Source organism: Engystomops pustulosus, chromosome 11 (assembly GCF_040894005.1).
Source record: "Engystomops pustulosus chromosome 11, aEngPut4.maternal, whole genome shotgun sequence".
NCBI classification, from domain to species: Eukaryota; Metazoa; Chordata; class Amphibia; order Anura; family Leptodactylidae; genus Engystomops; species Engystomops pustulosus.
Window position 1 is genome coordinate 90,486,207 of NC_092421.1, and position 25,606 is coordinate 90,511,812.

Below are 25,606 nucleotides of genomic sequence, written 5' to 3' on the forward strand. Positions count from 1 at the left end.
AACAATGGTGGGTGCAGGACTATCAGGGGAATAACAATGGTGGGTGCAGGACTATCAGGGGAGTAACAATGGTGGGTGCAGGACTATCAGGGGAATAACAATGGTGGGTGCAGGACTATCAGGGGGAATAACAATGGTGGGTGCAGGACTATCAGAGGAATAACAATGGTGGGTGCAGGACTATCAGGGGAATAACAATGGTGGGTGCAGGACTATCAGGGGAATAACAATGGTGGGTGCAGGACTATCAGGGGAATAACAATGGTGGGTGCAGGACTATCAGGGGAATAACAATGGTGGGTGCAGGACTATCAGAGGAATAACAATGGTGGGTGCAGGACTATCAGGGGAATAACAATGGTGGGTGCAGGACTATCAGGGAATAACAATGGTGGGTGCAGGACTATCAGGGGAATAACAATGGTGGGTGCAGGACTATCAGGGGAATAACAATGGTGGGTGCAGGACTATCAGGGGAATAACAATGGTGGGTGCAGGACTATCAGGGGAATAACAATGGTGGGTGCAGGACTATCAGGGGAGTAACAATGGTGGGTGCAGGACTATCAGGGGAATAACAATGGTGGGTGCAGGACTATCAGGGAGAATAACAATGGTGGGTGCAGGACTATCAGGGGAATAACAATGGTGGGTGCAGGACTATCAGGGGAATAACAATGGTGGGTGCAGGACTATCAGGGGAATAACAATGGTGGGTGCAGGACTATCAGGGGAATAACAATGGTGGGTGCAGGACTATCAGGGGAGTAACAATGGTGGGTGCAGGACCATCAGGGGAGTAACAATGGTGGGTGCAGGACTATCAGGGGAATAACAATGGTGGGTGCAGGACTATCAGGGGAGTAACAATGGTGGGTGCAGGACTATCAGGGGAATAACAATGGTGGGTGCAGGACTATCAGGGGAATAACAATGGTGGGTGCAGGACTATCAGGGGAATAACAATGGTGGGTGCAGGACTATCAGGGGAGTAACAATGGTGGGTGCAGGACTATCAGGGGAATAACAATGGTGGGTGCAGGACTATCAGGGGAATAACAATGGTGGGTGCAGGACTATCAGGGGAATAACAATGGTGGGTGCAGGACTATCAGGGGAATAACAATGGTGGGTGCAGGACTATCAGGGGAGTAACAATGGTGGGTGCAGGACTATCAGGAGAATAACAATGGTGGGTGCAGGACTATCAGGGGAGTAACAATGGTGGGTGCAGGACTATCAGGGGAATAACAATGGTGGGTGCAGGACTATCAGGGGAGTAACAATGGTGGGTGCAGGACTATCAGGAGAATAACAATGGTGGGTGCAGGACTATCAGGGGAGTAACAATGGTGGGTGCAGGACTATCAGGAGAATAACAATGGTGGGTGCAGGACTATCAGGGGAATAACAATGGTGGGTGCAGGACTATCAGGGGAATAACAATGGTGGGTGCAGGACTATCAGGGGAATAACAATGGTGGGTACAGGACTATCAGGGGAGTAACAATGGTGGGTGCAGGACTATCAGGGGAGTAACAATGGTGGGTGCAGGACTATCAGGGGAGTAACAATGGTGGGTGCAGGACTATCAGGGGAGTAACAATGGTGGGTGCAGGACTATCAGGGGAGTAACAATGGTGGGTGCAGGACTATCAGGGGAGTAACAATGGTGGGTGCAGGACTATCAGGGGAGTAACAATGGTGGGTGCAGGACTATCTGGGGAATAACAATGGTGGGTGCAGGACTATCAGGGGAATAACAATGGTGGGTGCAGGACTATCAGGGGAATAACAATGGTGGGTGCAGGACTATCAGGGGAGTAACAATGGTGGGTGCAGGACTATCAGGGGAGTAACAATGGTGGGTGCAGGACTATCAGGGGAATAACAATGGTGGGTGCAGGACTATCAGGGGAGTAACAATGGTGGGTGCAGGACTATCAGGAGAATAACAATGGTGGGTGCAGGACTATCAGGGGAGTAACAATGGTGGGTGCAGGACTATCAGGGGAATAACAATGGTGGGTGCAGGACTATCAGGGGAGTAACAATGGTGGGTGCAGGACTATCAGGGGAATAACAATGGTGGGTGCAGGACTATCAGGGGAATAACAATGGTGGGTGCAGGACTATCAGGAGAATAACAATGGTGGGTGCAGGACTATCAGGGGAATAACAATGGTGGGTGCAGGACTATCAGGAGAATAACAATGGTGGGTGCAGGACTATCAGGGGAATAACAATGGTGGGTGCAGGACTATCAGGAGAATAACAATGGTGGGTGCAGGACTATCAGGGGAATAACAATGGTGGGTGCAGGACTATCAGGGGAGTAACAATGGTGGGTGCAGGACTATCAGGGGAATAACAATGGTGGGTGCAGGACTATCTGGGGAATAACAATGGTGGGTGCAGGACTATCAGGGGAATAACAATGGTGGGTGCAGGACTATCAGGGGAATAACAATGGTGGGTGCAGGACTATCAGGGGAATAACAATGGTGGGTGCAGGACTATCAGGGGAATAACAATGGTGGGTGCAGGACTATCAGGAGAATAACAATGGTGGGTGCAGGACTATCAGGAGAATAACAATGGTGGGTGCAGGACTATCAGGGGAATAACAATGGTGGGTGCAGGACTATCAGGGGAGTAACAATGGTGGGTGCAGGACTATCAGGGGAATAACAATGGTGGGTGCAGGACTATCTGGGGAATAACAATGGTGGGTGCAGGACTATCAGGGGAGTAACAATGGTGGGTGCAGGACTATCAGGGGAGTAACAATGGTGGGTGCAGGACTATCAGGGGAGTAACAATGGTGGGTGCAGGACTATCAGGGGAATAACAATGGTGGGTGCAGGACTATCAGGGGAATAACAATGGTGGGTGCAGGACTATCAGGGGAGTAACAATGGTGGGTGCAGGACTATCAGGGGAATAACAATGGTGGGTGCAGGACTATCAGGGGAGTAACAATGGTGGGTGCAGGACTATCAGGGGAGTAACAATGGTGGGTGCAGGACTATCAGGGGAGTAACAATGGTGGGTGCAGGACTATCAGGGGAGTAACAATGGTGGGTGCAGGACTATCAGGGGAATAACAATGGTGGGTGCAGGACTATCAGGGGAGTAACAATGGTGGGTGCAGGACTATCAGGAGAATAACAATGGTGGGTGCAGGACTATCAGGGGAGTAACAATGGTGGGTGCAGGACTATCAGGGGAATAACAATGGTGGGTGCAGGACTATCAGGGGAGTAACAATGGTGGGTGCAGGACTATCAGGGGAATAACAATGGTGGGTGCAGGACTATCAGGGGAATAACAATGGTGGGTGCAGGACTATCAGGAGAATAACAATGGTGGGTGCAGGACTATCAGGGGAATAACAATGGTGGGTGCAGGACTATCAGGAGAATAACAATGGTGGGTGCAGGACTATCAGGGGAATAACAATGGTGGGTGCAGGACTATCAGGAGAATAACAATGGTGGGTGCAGGACTATCAGGGGAATAACAATGGTGGGTGCAGGACTATCAGGGGAGTAACAATGGTGGGTGCAGGACTATCAGGGGAATAACAATGGTGGGTGCAGGACTATCTGGGGAATAACAATGGTGGGTGCAGGACTATCAGGGGAATAACAATGGTGGGTGCAGGACTATCAGGGGAATAACAATGGTGGGTGCAGGACTATCAGGGGAATAACAATGGTGGGTGCAGGACTATCAGGGGAATAACAATGGTGGGTGCAGGACTATCAGGAGAATAACAATGGTGGGTGCAGGACTATCAGGAGAATAACAATGGTGGGTGCAGGACTATCAGGGGAATAACAATGGTGGGTGCAGGACTATCAGGGGAGTAACAATGGTGGGTGCAGGACTATCAGGGGAGTAACAATGGTGGGTGCAGGACTATCAGGGGAATAACAATGGTGGGTGCAGGACTATCAGGGGAGTAACAATGGTGGGTGCAGGACTATCAGGGGAGTAACAATGGTGGGTGCAGGACTATCAGGGGAATAACAATGGTGGGTGCAGGACTATCTGGGGAATAACAATGGTGGGTGCAGGACTATCAGGGGAATAACAATGGTGGGTGCAGGACTATCAGGGGAGTAACAATGGTGGGTGCAGGACTATCAGGGGAATAACAATGGTGGGTGCAGGACTATCAGGGGAGTAACAATGGTGGGTGCAGGACTATCAGGGGAATAACAATGGTGGGTGCAGGACTATCAGGGGAATAACAATGGTGGGTGCAGGACTATTAGGGGAATAACAATGGTGGGTGCAGGACTATCAGGGGAATAACAATGGTGGGTGCAGGACTATCAGGGGAATAACAATGGTGGGTGCAGGACTATCAGGGGAATAACAATGGTGGGTGCAGGACTATCAGGGGAGTAACAATGGTGGGTGCAGGACTATCAGGGGAGTAACAATGGTGGGTGCAGGACTATCAGGGGAATAACAATGGTGGGTGCAGGACTATCTGGGGAATAACAATGGTGGGTGCAGGACTATCAGGGGAATAACAATGGTGGGTGCAGGACTATCAGGGGAATAACAATGGTGGACTATCAGGGGAAATCTGGGTCTATTAAAACCCACATTTCTCTAAATGTAACTGTAAATGAAATAGAATTGTGGTTCTGATTTATGATGGTTGCTGAGATGAACACATAAATATCCTGCGTGTTGCATCTGCCGGACCCAGGTATTCTGGGACTTGTATGATCAATTATGTGATAGTCGGGCCACACAGCTGTATATACCCCAGCACCATACATCGCACGGTGGATGTGAGGGGTGTTACACTTTAGTCCCATGCACTGGACTGTGAAGCTGCTGTCACATGTCTGGGAAGCGGAGGCATCACCAATATTGATCACCTATTGTTCAGGTAGGGGATCAATATCTATACGGCACAATACAACTTTAGTAAACGCTCTGAATTCACATCCAGCAAGAAGAAATTGTGTGAATAAAGGAATTAAACATTCATTGTTTTGGAAAGTTGCAGATGTAATTATTGACAGGGACTGAGCCGCTATATCCACAATGGCCGCAAAAGAGTATAAGGTGCTATGGGTGCACCCCGCGTATTTCCTGAGGGTCCTGACACCTAAACTATGGGCAGGCCGGTGACATGTGGAGTTGGACAATTTGGTTGTGCAGATTTAAGACAATTGTGGGCTGTGTGCATGTAGAGATGCCCATGGTATGTAGACTGTTAGGGGGGGGAATGGGGTAACATGCTGGTGTGGGGGCTCCCCCAGCTCTCTCCTCCGGCCCCCTTACCGTGTGTGCTGCTGGAGGTGAGAGAGCTGGCGGAAGGCCTTCAGACAGTAGCGGCAGCTGTAAGGCTTGGCCCCCGAGTGGATGCGCACGTGCTGAGTCAAGTAGGAGCGGTTGGCGAAGGATTTGGAGCAGAACGGGCACTTGTGGGGCTTGGAGACCGCACTATGCACCTTGGTGTGGATCCTGCCAGAACAACACAAAGGTGGTTGGGTCTGGAAGCACTGAGAAAATGAATGCAGTGAGGCAGGAGGGGTACACAGTGCATGGGGTGCCTCATCTTCAGCCTCCATGTGATGTTACACAGATAACCAATCCTAAAGTCTTCCTACAGCCCCCAGCACTTGTGCCGCCTCGTCAGAGTTTGAGGGTTTTCCTGGCTGTATGATGGATCGCACATGGACTCGGAGAAGGGGCGGCACCTATATTCTCTAGAGATAGTAGTTATACCCCATAGGACTGGCTAGAAGAGTCTTCCTATAAGGAGTAACCCTTTATCCATCATATTACTGACACGTGACATATGTGGGAATGTATTCTGCTGCAGGGAATTGGCTTTCCCTAAAACTCCCCAGGTATCACCCCCCCCTTCCCGAGTAATTGGAGCAAATATAAATACATCATTAGGGATTAGCTCCTACATGAGATGTAAAAGTATATGTGAGTAGTAACCTGTAAGGTGTATGCAGAGGTGTGGAGGCAGGAAGGGGCTGGTGACCTGGGCCTGCGCTGCTGGACGAATACAAGAGACACGTGGCAGCAGGCATGGAGAGACGGGGGACACGTGGCAGCAGGCATGGAGAGACGGGGGACACGTGGCAGCAGGCATGGAGAGACGGGGGACACGTGGCAGCAGGCATGGAGAGACGGGGGACACGTGGCAGCAGGCATGGAGAGACGGGGGACACGTGGCAGCAGGCATGGAGAGACGGGGGACACGTGGCAGCAGGCATGGAGAGACGGGGGACACGTGGCAGCAGGCATGGAGAGACGGGGGACACGTGGCAGCAGGCATGGAGAGACGGGGGACACGTGGCAGCAGGCATGGAGAGACGGGGGACACGTGGCAGCAGGCATGGAGAGACGGGGGACACGTGGCAGCAGGCATGGAGAGACGGGGGACACGTGGCAGCAGGCATGGAGAGACGGGGGACACGTGGCAGCAGGCATGGAGAGACGGGGGACACGTGGCAGCAGGCATGGAGAGACGGGGGACACGTGGCAGCAGGCATGGAGAGACGGGGGACACGTGGCAGCAGGCATGGAGAGACGGGGGACACGTGGCAGCAGGCATGGAGAGACGGGGGACACGTGGCAGCAGGCATGGAGAGACGGGGGACACGTGGCAGCAGGCATGGAGAGACGGGGGACACGTGGCAGCAGGCATGGAGAGACGGGGGACACGTGGCAGCAGGCATGGAGAGACGGGGGACACGTGGCAGCAGGCATGGAGAGACGGGGGACACGTGGCAGCAGGCATGGAGAGACGGGGGACACGTGGCAGCAGGCATGGAGAGACAGGGGACACGTGGCAGCAGGCATGGAGAGACAGGGGACACGTGGCAGCAGGCATGGAGAGACAGGGGACACGTGGCAGCAGGCAAGGTAACGGTGTCCGTGCTGCCAGACAGAACCGCAACAAACACAATGATTGCCGCAGTGGAAGCCGATTAGAGGGAGAGCATGAGGCCCAGGCCAGAGCTGCGGCTCCATTGCCATTACAGGATGACAGTATTAGTGATGTGGGAGGATCTGGGACCTGAGACAGAACAGCGGATAAAGAGGGAACTAAAAGAGCAGGTAAAGCACAAGCGAGACAGCAACAAGGAGGACGAGGACTGCAGCAAGACACAAGAAGGATAGCGAGGGCAAAGATGGAGGGATCAGAGAGCCGAGGGCAAAGATGGAGGGATCAGAGAGCCGAGGGCAAAGATGGAGGGATCAGAGAGCCGAGGGCAAAGATGGAGGGATCAGAGAGCCGAGGGCAAAGATGGCGGGATCAGAGAGTCAAAGGGCAAAGATGGAGGGATCAGAGTGCCAAAGGGCAATGGAGATGGAGGGATCAGAGAGCCAAAGGGCAATGGAGATGGAGGGATCAGAGAGCCAAAGGGCAATGGAGATGGAGGGATCAGAGAGCCAAAGGGCAATGGAGATGGAGGGATCAGAGAGCCAAAGGGCAATGGAGAAGGCGGGATCAGAGAGCCAAAGGGCAATGGAGATGGAGGGATCAGAGAGCCAAAGGGCAATGGAGATGGAGGGATCAGAGAGCCAAAGGGCAATGGAGATGGAGGGATCAGAGAGCCAAAGGGCAATGGAGATGGAGGGATCAGAGAGCCAAAGGGCAATGGAGATGGAGGGATCAGAGAGCCAAAGGGCAATGGAGATGGAGGGATCAGAGAGCCAAAGGGCAATGGAGAAGGAGGGATCAGAGAGCCAAAGGGCAATGGAGAAGGAGGGATCAGAGAGCCAAAGGGCAATGGAGAAGGAGGGATCAGAGAGCCAAAGGGCAATGGAGATGGAAGGATCAGAGAGCCAAAGGGCAATGTCCGTGCTGCCAGACAGAACCGCAACAAACACAATGATTGCCGCAGTGGAAGCCGATTAGAGGGAGAGCATGAGGCCCAGGCCAGAGCTGCGGCTCCATTGCCATTACAGGATGACAGTATTAGTGATGTGGGAGGATCTGGGACCTGAGACAGAACAGCGGATAAAGAGGGAACTAAAAGAGCAGGTAAAGCACAAGCGAGAGAGCAACAAGGAGGACGAGGACTGCAGCAAGACACAAGAAGGATAGCCAGGGCAAAGATGGAGGGATCAGAGAGCCGAGGGCAAAGATGGAGGGATCAGAGAGCCGAGGGCAAAGATGGAGGGATCAGAGAACCGAGGGCAAAGATGGCGGGATCAGAGAGCCGAGGGCAAAGATGGAGGGATCAGAGAGCCAAAGGGCAATGGAGATGGAGGGATCAGAGAGCCAAAGGGCAATGGAGATGGAGGGATCAGAGAGCCAAAGGGCAATGGAGATGGAGGGATCAGAGAGCCAAAGGGCAATGGAGATGGAGGGATCAGAGAGCCAAAGGGCAATGGAGATGGAGGGATCAGAGAGCCAAAGGGCAATGGAGATGGAGGGATCAGAGAGCCAAAGGGCAATGGAGATGGAGGGATCAGAGAGCCAAAGGGCAATGGAGATGGAGGGATCAGAGAGCCAAAGGGCAATGGAGATGGAGGGATCAGAGAGCCAAAGGGCAATGGAGATGGAGGGATCAGAGAGCCAAAGGGCAATGGAGATGGAGGGATCAGAGAGCCAAAGGGCAATGGAGATGGAGGGATCAGAGAGCCAAAGGGCAATGGAGATGGAGGGATCAGAGAGCCAAAGGGCAATGGAGATGGAGGGATCAGAGAGCCAAAGGGCAATGGAGATGGAGGGATCAGAGAGCCAAAGGGCAATGGAGATGGAGGGATCAGAGAGCCAAAGGGCAATGGAGATGGAGGGATCAGAGAGCCAAAGGGCAATGGAGATGGAGGGATCAGAGAGCCAAAGGGCAATGGAGATGGAGGGATCAGAGAGCCAAAGGGCAATGGAGATGGAGGGATCAGAGAGCCAAAGGGCAATGGAGAAGGAGGGATCAGAGAGCCAAAGGGCAATGGAGAAGGAGGGATCAGAGAGCCAAAGGGCAATGCAGAAGGAGGGATCAGAGAGCCAAAGGGCAATGGAGATGGAAGGATCAGAGAGCCAAAGGGCAATGGAGAAGGCGGGATCAGAGAGCCAAAGGGCAATGGAGATGGAGGGATCAGAGAGCCAAAGGGCAATGGAGATGGAGGGATCAGAGAGCCAAAGGGCAATGGAGATGGAAGGATCAGAGAGCCAAAGGGCAATGGAGAAGGCGGGATCAGAGAGCCAAAGGGCAATGGAGATGGAGGGATCAGAGAGCCAAAGGGCAATGGAGATGGAGGGATCAGAGAGCCAAAGGGCAATGGAGAAGGAGGGATCAGAGAGCCAAAGGGCAATGGAGAAGGAGGGATCAGAGATGGAGATGGAAAGCATTGCAGAAAGAAGAAACTGAAAGCAATAGTAAATAAAAAGAGGCCACTAGGTAGTGAAGGGCAGAAGGCAAAGAAATGCCGAGACACAAAAAGAAACACATTACCACAAAGACATCACATTAAGGAGAGAAATAGAGAGGCCCATGACAGCCCCGGGGACCGGGACAAGTGACACAATGTCCGAATGGAAACTCCCCCTGCCACTGTTAGAAGTAACATCCAGCCCCTAGATGTCCTAGAATTAGAGCACATTCACGTCACATATCTAGAGTGCCGCCCCGCGCCCGCTGCTGTGTGAGCAAATTAGGACATGTCACTAGTGGTGTGTGTGCTGCACACCATGGATGTAATGTCCCTGCCCCTCTTACCGTGTGTGCTGCTGGAGGTGAGAGAGCTGGCGGAAGGCTTTCTGACAGTAACTGCAGGTGTAGGGTTTGGCCCCCGAGTGGATGCGCACGTGCTGGGCCAGGTACGAGCTGTTGGCAAAAGTTTTTGAGCAATGAGGACACTTATGGGGCTTGGCCTCTGTGTGAGATTTGGAGTGAATCTGCATCTCGGACTTGGAGAAGAAGGTGATTGAACACATCCGGCATCTGAAAGGAAGGAGACAGTCAGCATGGACACTGTCCCTACACAGTGACACAACACGGCATGAGTGAGTATTACCGGTAGGTCTTCCCATCTTTATGGTGCTCTTCTTCATCTTCATTAGACAGGTCGTATGGGTCGTGCAGCTCTGGTAGTGTAGGTTCTGGGATTCTCTTCTTCTTTCTCCCACGGCCTGATTTTGCAACACCTACAGCCCCCACTTCAGTGATCTTTGCCTTGGTGAGCTCTGACACGACTTGTAAAGTCTGGGAGCCCGGCAAAGTGGACACAATCATGGTGGACGGGGCGGAAATGGGAAACGTTTGACCAGAAGATGATGGCGTGGTTACAAGAGACCCAGAGGGAGATGTGATGACCAGGCCGGCTGCAGGGAAAGAGGGAACCATCAATGGGACATCATGTGGAGACAGACTACAACCAGCAGATATAACCAGGACCTGAGGACAAGCGGTAAAATGCACCGACACCCCCTGATCCGCAGCGTGCGCGAATCTCACTACCGCCAATGTAAAGGATAGAGAGGCGGAAGGGAGACCACATGGCGCTCATAGACAAGTATTACTGCCAAAACCAGTGGTGGGGTCTAGGAGGAGGACCGGGGCTCATCAGACACCAGATCCGGTTACTGAAACTGCTGGAGCTGCCGCTTCAGACCACGGCGCATGTACCCCCCTCCATCTACCCCCATGTAAGACACTCACTCGCTGTCATCAGCCCCGTGGTGGGCACAGGCAGGACGGTGATGTTCTGAGTGACAGACGCCTGGCTGTGAGGGATCCCATGAATCTCCACCTTGTTCTCTCCATCCACGCTGATGCCTGCAGGGAGTGACACGGACGTGGGCACCGTCAGCAGAGTGGGGTAGTGGGAGCCCAGGTTACACCCCTTCTCCTGGATCAGCTGCTCTTTCACCTTGTTCAGGAACATTGAGTTGTCAATCTGCTAAAATAGAGAAAGTAATGTTATCCAATCCTGTTACACCACAGAGCGTCCATGCCTTACCCCCGGAGACCACCGCCACCCACGTACGAACGCCACAGATTCCTGGGAGACCGGAATCCAACAACATGTCACCAAATCATCTCATTCTGTGGTTACTATACCCCAAGAGGAGTCTGGTAGGGCGCACCGGAGCCACAGCGCGCAGCGAATCCAGCCTCGTACTACATCAAGCCAAGAGCGTTTGCTTCCAGGCCCGGAGGGGATGATATAACTCACCAGCCCATAAGTACCTGCCGGGCCCATTCAGACTCTGGGAGAGTTTCTATTGGCACTACAGGTGGATAAACCTACCCCAGGGCTGACAACTAGTGACTACCCACCTGTATATTGCCATCACCTACCTGTCCGGAGACCGTGGGGACAGCCGGCCAGAAATATGAGGAGTTAAAATGAGACTCCTCCATGGCTCCTGTGAAGGCAGAGAGAAGAGAATGGATGTAATACAGGGATATCAGTCCTAATACACAGAGGGGTCACGTAGTCACTGGGTCACAGAGGGGTCATGTAGTCACTGGGTCACAGAGCCCCCGAGCTACCTGCCGGGCTTCACCTACACAACATAGAACAGAACCACAGAGCGAGTGCACTTACCTCCGCACTCTCCCTGGTGTAGAGAAGAGTTTGGATCAGTTCATGAAGAAGCCTCAATCTGTAACAAAGTGAGAAGACTGCGGTCAGACATGAAAGGATCTGCAGAGGCTCCTCATACACATCTATAGGGATAATCCCTCGCACGGCCGTGCTCTGCGCTGCCAACCCCTCCCACTGCCGTGCTCTGCGCTGCCAACCCCTCCCACTGCCGTGCTCTGCGCTGCCAACCCCTCCCACTGCCGTGCTCTGCGCTGCCAACCCCTCCCACTGCCGTGCTCTGCGCTGCCAACCCCTCCCACTGCCGTGCTCTGCGCTGCCAACCCCTCCCACTGCCGTGCTCTGCGCTGCCAACCCCTCCCACTGCCGTGCTCTGCGCTGCCAACCCCTCCCACTGCCGTGCTCTGCGCTGCCAACCCCTCCCACTGCCGTGCTCTGCGCTGCCAACCCCTCCCACTGCCGTGCTCTGCGCTGCCAACCCCTCCCACTGCCGTGCTCTGCGCTGCCAACCCCTCCCACTGCCGTGCTCTGCGCTGCCAACCCCTCCCACTGCCGTGCTCTGCGCTGCCAACCCCTCCCACTGCCGTGCTCTGCGCTGCCAACCCCTCCCACTGCCGTGCTCTGCGCTGCCAACCCCTCTCCAAGGACACTACCCTACAGTGGCTGCAGAGTGAGACCAAAAAGAGAGATGTTCCACAAAGAAGTTTTTTACAAATATAAAAAGATTTTTATTATTGATTGGAAACAATCTAAAACGACATGTATAGAAATGTGTATACATACACACAACAAAGATAAATGGACAACTGTGCCCAGGTAGAATATACCCTGACACTAGACAGCATGGGCTGATTTTGTATATGGTGTCAAATTGTAATACTTATGAACCACATGATAAACATCAAATGTCGGATATTCATGTGGACACAGATGAGGAACATGCATCAAGCCTACAATTGTTTAGTCACAAAGTAAAGAAACAGTGGATACATGAAGGAACATGGCTATAGACAACAATGTAAAGTGCAAAAGTGCAAAAGTCTGTCCTCACCCATGGTATAAGTGGGCCACACGCTGACCCCTGGCTGCAGAGTGCACAGAGCACAGCAGGACATATTTCCAGTGCCCCTGTACCACAGTCCTGCTGCTACTAACAACATGCACAGCAGTATGATTACACATCTCTCACTGACTGCAGTCTGGATGGTTACATCTGCTGACAGGTTCCCTTTACAATTACTTGCACCCTCTCCCTAGAAGAAGATGGGCCTCTATGGGGGCCACAACACGCAGACGCCCCATCCACACGCTGCATGTGATCAGATTTTTTTCGGACGGATAGCGATGTGCGAGCTGCGCAGTTACACAGCGCAATTATTGAACGTCAGCAGTGGCACTACAGCAGCTATAACCACTGGCGCCGTTTGTGTAGATAATGGGCAGCGCCAGTGGTGTCCCCCAACCCCACACACGCGGCGCAGTACCCCCCAACCCCACACACGCGCACGGTCTCCTCCACCCCCCACACACACACATAAACACACACACACAGCACGCCGCTGCCACAGCACCCCCCACACACCGACCACACACACGGAGGTGCTGGTGCTGACCCATCAGGCCAGATCTGCTCTGCATTAACAGCTATGGAGACAGGAGCCCCTCAGGCTCAATTGCATAATTGTTAAAGCTATTTTTGTAAAATCCAGAGCATAGGGAGCTAAAAGAACAACAGAGCCTTTAGGAGGGGACACAACTGCAAGAAATGTGCTTGGTTTACAATCCTTCATCCTGGTGGTAGAAGAAATCAGATCAATAACGATCAGTAAAGTTACAAGAGAAAGTTCTTGGGTAAAGTTTTCTTTCTCCCTGATATTGGGGTAGGACTCGGCTGTGAAACTCGGGGGGCGACGCTTTAGGTGACAAAGCCCTAGGACGGAGCAGCGGGAGCAGAGATTTCCCAGGTTACCGGGTGTAACAGGAGACGGCTGTAATTTATTCCATATGACAGAACAAGGGCGAAGTGTCCGGGGGAGCGGCCATCTTACAGGAGCCCAGGACAAAGGACCGAAAGAGGGGAGCAAATCCAGAGAGCAGCCCCGGATCAGACCCAACCCTACGGATCACCTGTCGGAAATCTCCCATAAGATCCCATCCTGATAAACCGGGGACACTAGTCCTGGACTGCGGCATCTTCTTATATCTGCTATCCACGGCCTCCTTAAATCTAATAACAACTGTTATAATTATGCTAATGCACCAGAAGGGCGTTACCAGAGTCCCTCCATGCTGTAGCTTCACAGGCAGTTACACTGTCTCCTGCCCCCTGCTCTCACTCAATAGGAGATAGAAAGTGCACCTGCACAGTGTAACAGCCTGAGAAGCTACAACACAGAGAGGCTCTGTTAGACAGAACGAGGCCATGGATAACACATATCAGAAGATCCCACAGTCCCGGTGCCCGGATCTATGGGTAATGTTCCTGGTTTATCAGGATGGATTTTAATAATCGATATCCATTAAATCATAAAACAGCCCTTTAAGGACACTTTTGTATCTGGTCTGACAACAGCCCAGTCAAAACTGTAGGAGCCTCAAAATTTCCCAGCACAGCGCTCATGTTTCTCCAGCACTCACATACACAGTGAGTGGGAGTGCTGGGGATTTGCTTTACAGCAGCAAAAGCCTGGACATGCGGGTACAATGACACAAGAAAGTGATCTCTACAGAACAGGAGGCATCAGCCTAATAACAGGGTCAGCGGACATCGTGCTAGAATTTGCTATTTTTTTTTTACATTTTTTATTGCTGCAGGATGCAGAGGTTCAGGTGCCGGAACAAAGACAAGTTTGTGCTGCATCTTCTGTTTGACAATTTACCATCTCATTTTCCTACGAATGCAAACAAAGTGCGGCCGATGTCACGAGGAGAAGAGCATCCATCTCCAGGAAGCTGAGCCGTGGTCACATGACCACCTCCCCAACAACTTGTATGTTCTGGGAATATTAGATCCCCCACCAATCAGACCATTAGAGGCTGTAACGCTCAGTCCACAAGCGCCGCACACTGTATAGTGGCTGTGCTTAGTACTGCTGCTCAGGCCCATTCACCTTGCACTGAGCTGCAAACATCATGTGACTGAGTCTGTACCCCACAGGAAAGGAGCAGCAAGTTCCAATCACTTCCTATGTAAGATGCGGAGATACACAAGCGCTGTGCTCGGCAGTTTCTGAATTAATGCTCTTCCTGACACTGCTCCCATTAGTGAGGACGGGACCGCAGCACTGTCATCCGTAACCCACAACAATCAGTGACGATCTATCCAAAAGTTTTTATGCTTGTGGCAGTCACTGCAGTTGGACCAATAGGGAGGATCAGTATTTTCATTATTTTAATACACCTTAAAGGGATTGTTTCAAGCGATACACTATCCACAGGATATGGGATGACCAGGGAGGGTCCACATAGTTGTGATCCGCGGGGGTCCCAGGTCCTCACTAATCAGTTATTCCTTATCCAGTGGACAGGAAATAACCGAACAGAAGACAAGACGGACTCCGGCCACCGTGAAGCGTCCAGGGCCAGAATTTTAGGTGAATGTGAACAGATACATTAAAGGGATTTCCAACGTTAATTAGATTTATGATCAGTCCCTAAAATATGATCGGGGAGACCGGTGACACACAGACCCCACAATCAACACAAAGATCGTGGCTACATGTACAACTCTCTTCTCAAATCAGTGGCCGAACTGTGTTACTGCACCCGTGGCCACCTGCTGGGGTCAGAGCCACAGCACGGGTTATGGATGGATCATCAATATCATTACAAGGAAAACTAATTCTTTAACAAACTTGTGAATCCAGATAAAGTTTTACCTAAATTCATCAAAATTCAGAAACTCGGACCACGTCTATCCAAAGCCTACGACAATAGCGCGAAATGCAGGACAGACCTGCGGCCTCCTGCTAGAAAACACTCATCACACCAAGTCTTAGTAGATTGCCACGAGACCACAACCTGGTGCCACCCAGTAATAAATCCGGGTATAGTCACATCCACGGCCCCTCATCCAGGGAGAAGAAATGCCCAGAACAACAATCACTGATACATTTATTCACCTGGGCCTTAGCATCTTAACTTTTCAACCATTTCAAAATCTCTGCTTGCAGTCAGTGAATACTGACACCCAATAGTTCTCATAAAGGAAGGTTTGCATCTAACCCATAGGTCATGACCAATTATGAACGACCCTTTCACAGAGGTCATCGAAGACCATTGAAAATAGATGATCCAAGAAACCAAGACACCAGAGGGCAGAGAATGGCCTCCCACCAGTGACAGAAGGTGCAGTGCAGAGGACATGAGACCCCACACAGGCAGAGAATGGCCTCCCACCAGTGACAGAAGGTGCAGTGCAGAGGACATGAGACCCCACACAGGCAGAGAATGGCCTCCCACCAGTGACAGTAGGTGCAGTGCAGAGGACATGAGACCCCACACAGGCAGAGAATGGCCTCCCACCAGTGACAGTAGGTGCAGTGCAGAGGACATGAGACCCCACACAGGCAGAGAATGGCCTCCCACCAGTGACAGAAGGTGCAGTGCAGAGGACATGAGACCCCACACAGGCAGAGAATGGCCTCCCACCAGTGACAGTAGGTGCAGTACAGAGGACATGAGACCCCACACAGGCAGAGAATGGCCTCCCACCAGTGACAGTAGGTGCAGTACAGAGGACATGAGACCCCACACAGGCAGAGAATGGCCTCCCACCAGTGACAGTAGGTGCAGTACAGAGGACATGAGACCCCACACAGGCAGAGAATGGCCTCCCACCAGTGACAGTAGGTGCAGTACAGAGGACATGAGACCCCACACAGGCAGAGAATGGCCTCCCACCAGTGACAGTAGGTGCAGTGCAGAGGACATGAGACCCCACACAGGCAGAGAATGGCCTCCCACCAGTGACAGTAGGTGCAGTGCAGAGGACATGAGACCCCACACAGGCAGAGAATGGCCCCCCACCAGTGACAGTAGGTGCAGTGCAGAGGACATGAGACCCCACACAGGCAGAGAATGGCCTCCCACCAGTGACAGTAGGTGCAGTGCAGAGGACATGAGACCCCACACAGGCAGAGAATGGCCTCCCACCAGTGACAGTAGGTGCAGTACAGAGGACATGAGACCCCACACAGGCAGAGAATGGCCTCCCACCAGTGACAGTAGGTGCAGTACAGAGGACATGAGACCCCACACAGGCAGAGAATGGCCTCCCACCAGTGACAGTAGGTGCAGTGCAGAGGACATGAGACCCCACACAGGCAGAGAATGGCCTCCCACCAGTGACAGTAGGTGCAGTACAGAGGACATGAGACCCCACACAGGCAGAGAATGGCCTCCCACCAGTGACAGTAGGTGCAGTGCAGAGGACATGAGACCCCACACAGGCAGAGAATGGCCTCCCACCAGTGACAGTAGGTGCAGTGCAGAGGACATGAGACCCCACACAGGCAGAGAATGGCCTCCCACCAGTGACAGTAGGTGCAGTGCAGAGGACATGAGACCCCACACAGGCAGAGAATGGCCTCCCACCAGTGACAGTAGGTGCAGTGCAGAGGACATGAGACCCCACACAGGCAGAGAATGGCCTCCCACCAGTGACAGTAGGTGCAGTACAGAGGACATGAGACCCCACACAGGCAGAGAATGGCCTCCCACCAGTGACAGTAGGTGCAGTGCAGAGGACATGAGACCCCACACAGGCAGAGAATGGCCTCCCACCAGTGACAGTAGGTGCAGTGCAGAGGACATGAGACCCCACACAGGCAGAGAATGGCCTCCCACCAGTGACAGTAGGTGCAGTGCAGAGGACATGAGACCCCACACAGGCAGAGAATGGCCTCCCACCAGTGACAGTAGGTGCAGTGCAGAGGACATGAGACCCCACACAGGCAGAGAATGGCCTCCCACCAGTGACAGTAGGTGCAGTGCAGAGGACATGAGACCCCACACAGGCAGAGAATGGCCTCCCACCAGTGACAGTAGGTGCAGTACAGAGGACATGAGACCCCACACAGGCAGAGAATGGCCTCCCACCAGTGACAGAAGGTGCAGTGCAGAGGACATGAGACCCCACACAGGCAGAGAATGGCCTCCCACCAGTGACAGTAGGTGCAGTGCAGAGGACATGAGACCCCACACAGGCAGAGAATGGCCTCCCACCAGTGACAGTAGGTGCAGTACAGAGGACATGAGACCCCACACAGGCAGAGAATGGCCTCCCACCAGTGACAGTAGGTGCAGTGCAGAGGACATGAGACCCCACACAGGCAGAGAATGGCCTCCCACCAGTGACAGTAGGTGCAGTGCAGAGGACATGAGACCCCACACAGGCAGAGAATGGCCTCCCACCAGTGACAGTAGGTGCAGTGCAGAGGACATGAGACCCCACACAGGCAGAGAATGGCCTCCCACCAGTGACAGTAGGTGCAGTACAGAGGACATGAGACCCCACACAGGCAGAGAATGGCCTCCCACCAGTGACAGTAGGTGCAGTGCAGAGGACATGAGACCCCACACAGGCAGAGAATGGCCTCCCACCAGTGACAGTAGGTGCAGTGCAGAGGACATGAGACCCCACACAGGCAGAGAATGGCCTCCCACCAGTGACAGTAGGTGCAGTGCAGAGGACATGAGACCCCACACAGGCAGAGAATGGCCTCCCACCAGTGACAGTAGGTGCAGTGCAGAGGACATGAGACCCCACACAGGCAGAGAATGGCCTCCCACCAGTGACAGTAGGTGCAGTGCAGAGGACATGAGACCCCACACAGGCAGAGAATGGCCTCCCACCAGTGACAGTAGGTGCAGTGCAGAGGACATGAGACCCCACACAGGCAGAGAATGGCCTCCCACCAGTGACAGTATGTGCAGTGCAGAGGACATGAGACCCCACACAGGCAGAGAATGGCCTCCCACCAGTGACAGTAGGTGCAGTACAGAGGACATGAGACCCCACACAGGCAGAGAATGGCCTCCCACCAGTGACAGTAGGTGCAGTGCAGAGGACATGAGACCCCACACAGGCAGAGAATGGCCTCCCACCAGTGACAGTAGGTGCAGTGCAGAGGACATGAGACCCCACACAGGCAGAGAATGGCCTCCCACCAGTGACAGAAGGTGCAGTGCAGAGGACATGAGACCCCACACAGGCAGAGAATGGCCTCCCACCAGTGACAGTAGGTGCAGTGCAGAGGACATGAGACCCCACACAGGCAGAGAATGGCCTCCCACCAGTGACAGTAGGTGCAGTGCAGAGGACATGAGACCCCACACAGGCAGAGAATGGCCTCCCACCAGTGACAGTAGGTGCAGTGCAGAGGACATGAGACCCCACACAGGCAGAGAATGGCCTCCCACCAGTGACAGTAGGTGCAGTGCAGAGGACATGAGACCCCACACAGGCAGAGAATGGCCTCCCACCAGTGACAGTAGGTGCAGTACAGAGGACATGAGACCCCACACAGGCAGAGAATGGCCTCCCACCAGTGACAGTAGGTGCAGTGCAGAGGACATGAGACCCCACACAGGCAGAGAATGGCCTCCCACCAGTGACAGTAGGTGCAGTACAGAGGACATGAGACCCCACACAGGCAGAGAATGGCCTCCCACCAGTGACAGTAGGTGCAGTGCAGAGGACATGAGACCCCACACAGGCAGAGAATGGCCTCCCACCAGTGACAGTAGGTGCAGTGCAGAGGACATGAGACCCCACACAGGCAGAGAATGGCCTCCCACCAGTGACAGTAGGTGCAGTGCAGAGGACATGAGACCCCACACAGGCAGAGAATGGCCTCCCACCAGTGACAGTAGGTGCAGTGCAGAGGACATGAGACCCCACACAGGCAGAGAATGGCCTCCCACCAGTGACAGTAGGTGCAGTGCAGAGGACATGAGACCCCACACAGGCAGAGAATGGCCTCCCACCAGTGACAGTAGGTGCAGTACAGAGGACATGAGACCCCACACAGGCAGAGAATGGCCTCCCACCAGTGACAGAAGGTGCAGTGCAGAGGACATGAGACCCCACACAGGCAGAGAATGGCCTCCCACCAGTGACAGTAGGTGCAGTGCAGAGGACATGAGACCCCACACAGGCAGAGAATGGCCTCCCACCAGTGACAGTAGGTGCAGTGCAGAGGACATGAGACCCCACACAGGCAGAGAATGGCCTCCCACCAGTGACAGTAGGTGCAGTGCAGAGGACATGAGACCCCACACAGGCAGAGAATGGCCTCCCACCAGTGACAGTAGGTGCAGTGCAGAGGACATGAGACCCCACACAGGCAGAGAATGGCCTCCCACCAGTGACAGTAGGTGCAGTGCAGAGGACATGAGACCCCACACAGGCAGAGAATGGCCTCCCACCAGTGACAGTAGGTGCAGTGCAGAGGACATGAGACCCCACACAGGCAGAGAATGGCCTCCCACCAGTGACAGTAGGTGCAGTGCAGAGGACATGAGACCCCACACAGGCAGAGAATGGCCTCCCACCAGTGACAGTAGGTGCAGTGCAGAGGACATGAGACCCCACACAGGCAGAGAATGGCCTCCCACCAGTGACAGTAGGTGCAGTGCAGAGGACATGAGACCCCACACAGGCAGAGAATGGCCTCCCACCAGTGACAGTAGGTGCAGTGCAGAGGACATGAGACCCCACACAGGCAGAGAATGGCCTCCCACCAGTGACAGTAGGTGCAGTGCAGAGGACATGAGACCCCACACAGGCAGAGAATGGCCTCCCACCAGTGACAGTAGGTGCAGTGCAGAGGACATGAGACCCCACACAGGCAGAGAATGGCCTCCCACCAGTGACAGTAGGTGCAGTGCAGAGGACATGAGACCCCACACAGGCAGAGAATGGCCTCCCACCAGTGACAGTAGGTGCAGTGCAGAGGACATGAGACCCCACACAGGCAGAGAATGGCCTCCCACCAGTGACAGTAGGTGCAGTACAGAGGACATGAGACCCCACACAGGCAGAGAATGGCCTCCCACCAGTGACAGTAGGTGCAGTACAGAGGACATGAGACCCCACACAGGCAGAGAATGGCCTCCCACCAGTGACAGTAGGTGCAGTACAGAGGACATGAGACCCCACACAGGCAGAGAATGGCCTCCCACCAGTGACAGTAGGTGCAGTGCAGAGGACATGAGACCCCACACAGGCAGAGAATGGCCTCCCACCAGTGACAGTAGGTGCAGTGCAGAGGACATGAGACCCCACACAGGCAGAGAATGGCCTCCCACCAGTGACAGTAGGTGCAGTGCAGAGGACATGAGACCCCACACAGGCAGACGTCATGATGTCATCTCGCGTCACGGCTCCAGCATCAGAGAGGAGGAGGAGACGAACAAGTGCAGTAACTGGTGGCCGCTGCCGGGCAACGCACCATTCATAACGTTAGCTAAATCAAAATTATAAAGTAGCAATGAAAATTATTTTATGTTTGGCGATCACCACCTCACGGGGAACTGTATTAAAGGGCCACGACATGAAGGTTGAGGGCCACTGATTTAGACTAAATCAAGCTTATAGTTTGCTACAATGTATCAGATTCCTTTACTAAAACGTAGCAGTTTACAGACTTTACTGCACTTGTATCCAAATGTAACCAGTCTTATCACTGCAGGGGAAGTCCTGACAATCTCTCCAGTCCCGGGGAAGCCTCAGCACCTTCCATGTCCTACATTTACAGCACCAGCTACAACTGATAAGTGCTGTCTCTGCAGTGCCCTGAGAGCCACGATTCCTGGGGGCCCCTACAGTAAGCGGTGCAGAAACGCTGATATATTCAGTTACACTAAATTATTAGCAACCTCATCACTCCTTAGGGGGTAGCACAAGCTGCTCAGTGCAGGAGCCCACCGGGAATGGGGTCATTCAATATGGAGGAGCTCAGACCCCACAATCAGTACCTTATCCCCTCTCCATGCCCCGATCAGAGGCTACACATGAGGATGAGGGGCCAGGAGACCTATCAGCAGATGTGGGAGGCAATGTGTGCAGACACAATGTATACACATCCCCGGCCGCACTGCTGGGACTTGTGGTCCCCCTCCATGCCCCGATCAGACGCTACACATGAGGATGAGGGGGCAGGAGACCCATCAGCAGATGTGGGGGGCAATGTGTGCAGACACAATGTATACACATCCCCGGCCGCACTGCTGGGACTTGTGGTCCCCCTCCATGCCCCGATCAGAGGCTACACATGAGGATGAGGGGGCAGGAGATGCATCAGCAGATGTGGGGGGCAATGTGTGCAGACACAATGTATACACATCCCCGGCCGCACTGCTGGGACTTGTGGTCCCCCTCCATGCCCCGATCAGACGCTACACATGAGGATGAGGGGGCAGGAGATGCATCAGCAGATGTGGGGGCAATGTGTGCAGACACAATGTATACACATCCCCGGCCGCACTGCTGGGACTTGTGGTCCCTCTCCATGCCCCGATCAGAGGCTACACATGAGGATGAGGGGCCAGGAGATGCATCAGCAGATGTGGGAGGCAATGTGTGCAGACAGAATGTATACACATCCCCGGCCGCACTGCTGGGACTTGTGGTCCCCCTCCATGCCCCGATCAGAGGCTACACATGAGGATGAGGGGGCAGGAGACCTATCAGCAGATGTGGGGGGCAATGTGTGCAGACACAATGTATACACATCCCCGGCCGCACTGCTGGGACTTGTGGTCCCCCTCCATGCCCCGATCAGAAGCTACACATGAGGATGAGGGGCCAGGAGATGCATCAGCAGATGTGGGGGGCAATGTGTGCAGACACAATGTATACACATCACCGGCCGCACTGCTGGGACTTGTGGTCCCCCTCCATGCCCCGATCAGAGGCTACACATGAGGATGAGGGGGCAGGAGATGCATCAGCAGATGTGGGGGGCAATGTGTGCAGACACAATGTATACACATCCCCGGCCGCACTGCTGGGACTTGTGGTCCCCCTCCATGCCCCGATCAGACGCTACACATGAGGATGAGGGGGCAGGAGATGCATCAGCAGATGTGGGGGGCAATGTGTGCAGACACAATGTATACACATCCCCGGCCGCACTGCTGGGACTTGTGGTCCCCCTCCATGCCCCGATCAGAGGCTACACATGAGGATGAGGGGCCAGGAGACCTATCAGCAGATGTGGGGGGCAATGTGTGCAGACACAATGTATACACATCCCCGGCCGCACTGCTGGGACTTGTGGTCCCCCTCCATGCCCCGATCAGAGGCTACACATGAGGATGAGGGGGCAGGAGATGCATCAGCAGATGTGGGGGGCAATGTGTGCAGACACAATGTATACACATCCCCGGCCGCACTGCTGGGACTTGTGGTCCCCCTCCATGCCCCGATCAGACGCTACACATGAGGATGAGGGGGCAGGAGATGCATCAGCAGATGTGGGGGGCAATGTGTGCAGACACAATGTATACACATCCCCGGCCGCACTGCTGGGACTTGTGGTCCCCCTCCATGCCCCGATCAGAGGCTACACATGAGGATGAGGGGCCAGGAGACCTATCAGCAGATGTGGGGGGCAATGTGTGCAGACACAATGTATACACATCCCCGGCCGCACTGCTGGGACTTGTGGTCCCCCTCCATGCCCCGATCAGACGCTACACATGAGGATGAGGGGGCAGGAGATGCATCAGCAGATGTGGGGGGCAATGTGTGCAGACACAATGTATACACATCCCCGGCCGCACTGCTGGGACTTGTGGTCCCCCTCCATGCCCCGATCAGAGGCTACACATGAGGATGAGGGGGCAGGAGATGCATCAGCAGATGTGGGGGGCAATGTGTGCAGACACAATGTATACACATCCCCGGCCGCACTGCTGGGACTTGTGGTCCCCCTCCATGCCCCGATCAGAGGCTACACATGAGGATGAGGGGGCAGGAGATGCATCAGCAGATGTGGGGGGCAATGTGTGCAGACACAATGTATACACATCACCGGCCGCACTGCTGGGACTTGTGGTCCCCCTCCATGCCCCGATCAGACGCTACACATGAGGATGAGGGGGCAGGAGACCTATCAGCAGATGTGGGGGGCAATGTGTGCAGACACAATGTATACACATCACCGGCCGCACTGCTGGGACTTGTGGTCCCCCTCCATGCCCCGATCAGAGGCTACACATGAGGATGAGGGGCCAGGAGACCCATCAGCAGATGTGGGGGCAATGTGTGCAGACACAATGTATACACATCCCCGGCCGCACTGCTGGGACTTGTGGTCCCCCTCCATGCCCCGATCAGAGGCTACACATGAGGATGAGGGGGCAGGAGACCTATCAGCAGATGTGGGGGCAATGTGTGCAGACACAATGTATACACATCACCGGCCGCACTGCTGGGACTTGTGGTCCCCCTCCATGCCCCGATCAGAGGCTACACATGAGGATGAGGGGCCAGGAGACCTATCAGCAGATGTGGGGGGCAATGTGTGCAGACACAATGTATACACATCCCCGGCCGCACTGCTGGGACTTGTGGTCCCCCTCCATGCCCCGATCAGAGGCTACACATGAGGATGAGGGGCCAGGAGACCTATCAGCAGATGTGGGGGGCAATGTGTGCAGACACAATGTATACACATCCCCGGCCGCACTGCTGGGACTTGTGGTCCCTCTCCATGCCCCGATCAGACGCTACACATGAGGATGAGGGGCCAGGAGATGCATCAGCAGATGTGGGGGGCAATGTGTGCAGACACAATGTATACACATCCCCGGCCGCACTGCTGGGACTTGTGGTCCCTCTCCATGCCCCGATCAGACGCTACACATGAGGATGAGGGGCCAGGAGACCTATCAGCAGATGTGGGGGGCAATGTGTGCAGACACAATGTATACACATCCCCGGCCGCACTGCTGGGACTTGTGGTCCCCCTCCATGCCCCGATCAGAGGCTACACATGAGGATGAGGGGCCAGGAGACCTATCAGCAGATGTGGGGGGCAATGTGTGCAGACACAATGTATACACATCCCCGGCCGCACTGCTGGGACTTGTGGTCCCTCTCCATGCCCCGATCAGACGCTACACATGAGGATGAGGGGCCAGGAGACCCATCTGCAGATGTGGGGGGCAATGTGTGCAGACACAATGTATACACATCCCCGGCCGCACTGCTGGGACTTGTGGTCCCTCTGCCCGCACCAGCAGGACTTGTGGGGGCGCTGTAACCCGACTGAGGGCAACAAGCGAACACAGACCTGATGTGCAACTAGAGGGGATGCAGCAATTCTCAGCCCCAGCCACAGCAGCACAGAGGATGCACAGCGCGGGCCGGAGGAGCACCTGCAGCAGGACCGAGGAGAAACAGACACCTCATGACGTCACAACACGATATAGACTCACAATTACCTCACACGTTATCACCTCGCTCCCTCTCAGCCTCCGGGTCCCCCAGCTCCTGCCGCCGCTTCCGCTTCCGGTCCCCTCAGGGGAGGAGGGGTGCGCGTCCACGTCTCGCGCGCCCTCGTCTGTTTCCTGGCGCCACGGCGGCCATCTTGTGTGAGGGCATCTGTCCCAGTCCAGAAGCAGCCTTGACCTACGATAAAACCATATCAGTTCGGATAAACTATTGCAGAAACGTCCTGTTAATGTTCTGCTATCATTTTCTCTAAAACGAAGGGGTTAACATCAAATGCGAAAAGTAATTTAGCCCACAACAAAGATGGCTGCCGCAAGGGCCAGACAGTGACGCCATCTGCGCGACGTCTGCTGTCTGAAAATTCCGCGAGCCCTGGCCCCGCCCACTGCCTGCTGGACTCGGCGGCTTTTTTTCTTCTTTTTTATCCGCCATTTTTTTTGCAGCAAATTATCTTTATTGACAAATTGTTTATTTTACATTGTTCGGGGGAAGCAGGTTATAAGAGAGAAGTCCTGGCTCCTGCTCCCTCACATGAGGAGAGGTTATATAAGAGAGAAGTCCTGGCTCCTGCTCCCTCACATCAGGAAGGGT

The 25,606-nt window shown here is 54.1% G+C and overlaps 1 protein-coding gene across 3 annotated transcripts; it reads right to left on the reverse strand.

The window, feature by feature from the left end:
- Window positions 1-5,294: 5,294 nt before the first annotated feature.
- ZNF384 (zinc finger protein 384) lies at window positions 5,295-25,172 on the reverse strand. 3 transcript variants are annotated; one of them, XM_072131340.1, is made up of 7 exons: window positions 25,006-25,172; window positions 11,554-11,611; window positions 11,304-11,371; window positions 10,662-10,902; window positions 10,018-10,324; window positions 9,720-9,944; window positions 5,295-5,496 (listed from the first exon to the last, which is right to left on the reverse strand). In XM_072131340.1, the coding sequence occupies exons 3-7, from the start codon at window positions 11,364-11,366 to the stop codon at window positions 5,310-5,312; spliced, it is 1,023 nt and encodes a 340-aa protein (XP_071987441.1). In that variant the 5' UTR covers window positions 11,367-11,371; window positions 11,554-11,611; window positions 25,006-25,172; the 3' UTR covers window positions 5,295-5,309. The 3 variants fall into 3 exon arrangements, with proteins under 3 accessions (XP_071987441.1, XP_071987442.1, XP_071987440.1); XM_072131341.1 differs by having other exon boundaries at window positions 25,000-25,163; XM_072131339.1 differs by having other exon boundaries at window positions 10,662-10,899; window positions 25,006-25,161.
- Window positions 25,173-25,606: the final 434 nt, after the last annotated feature.

Coding starts and splice junctions, on each gene's coding strand:
- ZNF384 (XM_072131340.1), bottom strand. CDS start 11,366: ATGGAGGAGTCTCATTTTAACTCCTCATATTTCTGGCCGGCTGTCCCC. Junction 10,903..11,303: donor TCCCCACGGTCTCCGGACAG/GTAGGTGATGGC, acceptor TCTCTATTTTAG/CAGATTGACAACTCAATGTT. Junction 9,945..10,017: donor AAAGATGGGAAGACCTACCG/GTAATACTCACT, acceptor CCTTCCTTTCAG/ATGCCGGATGTGTTCAATCA.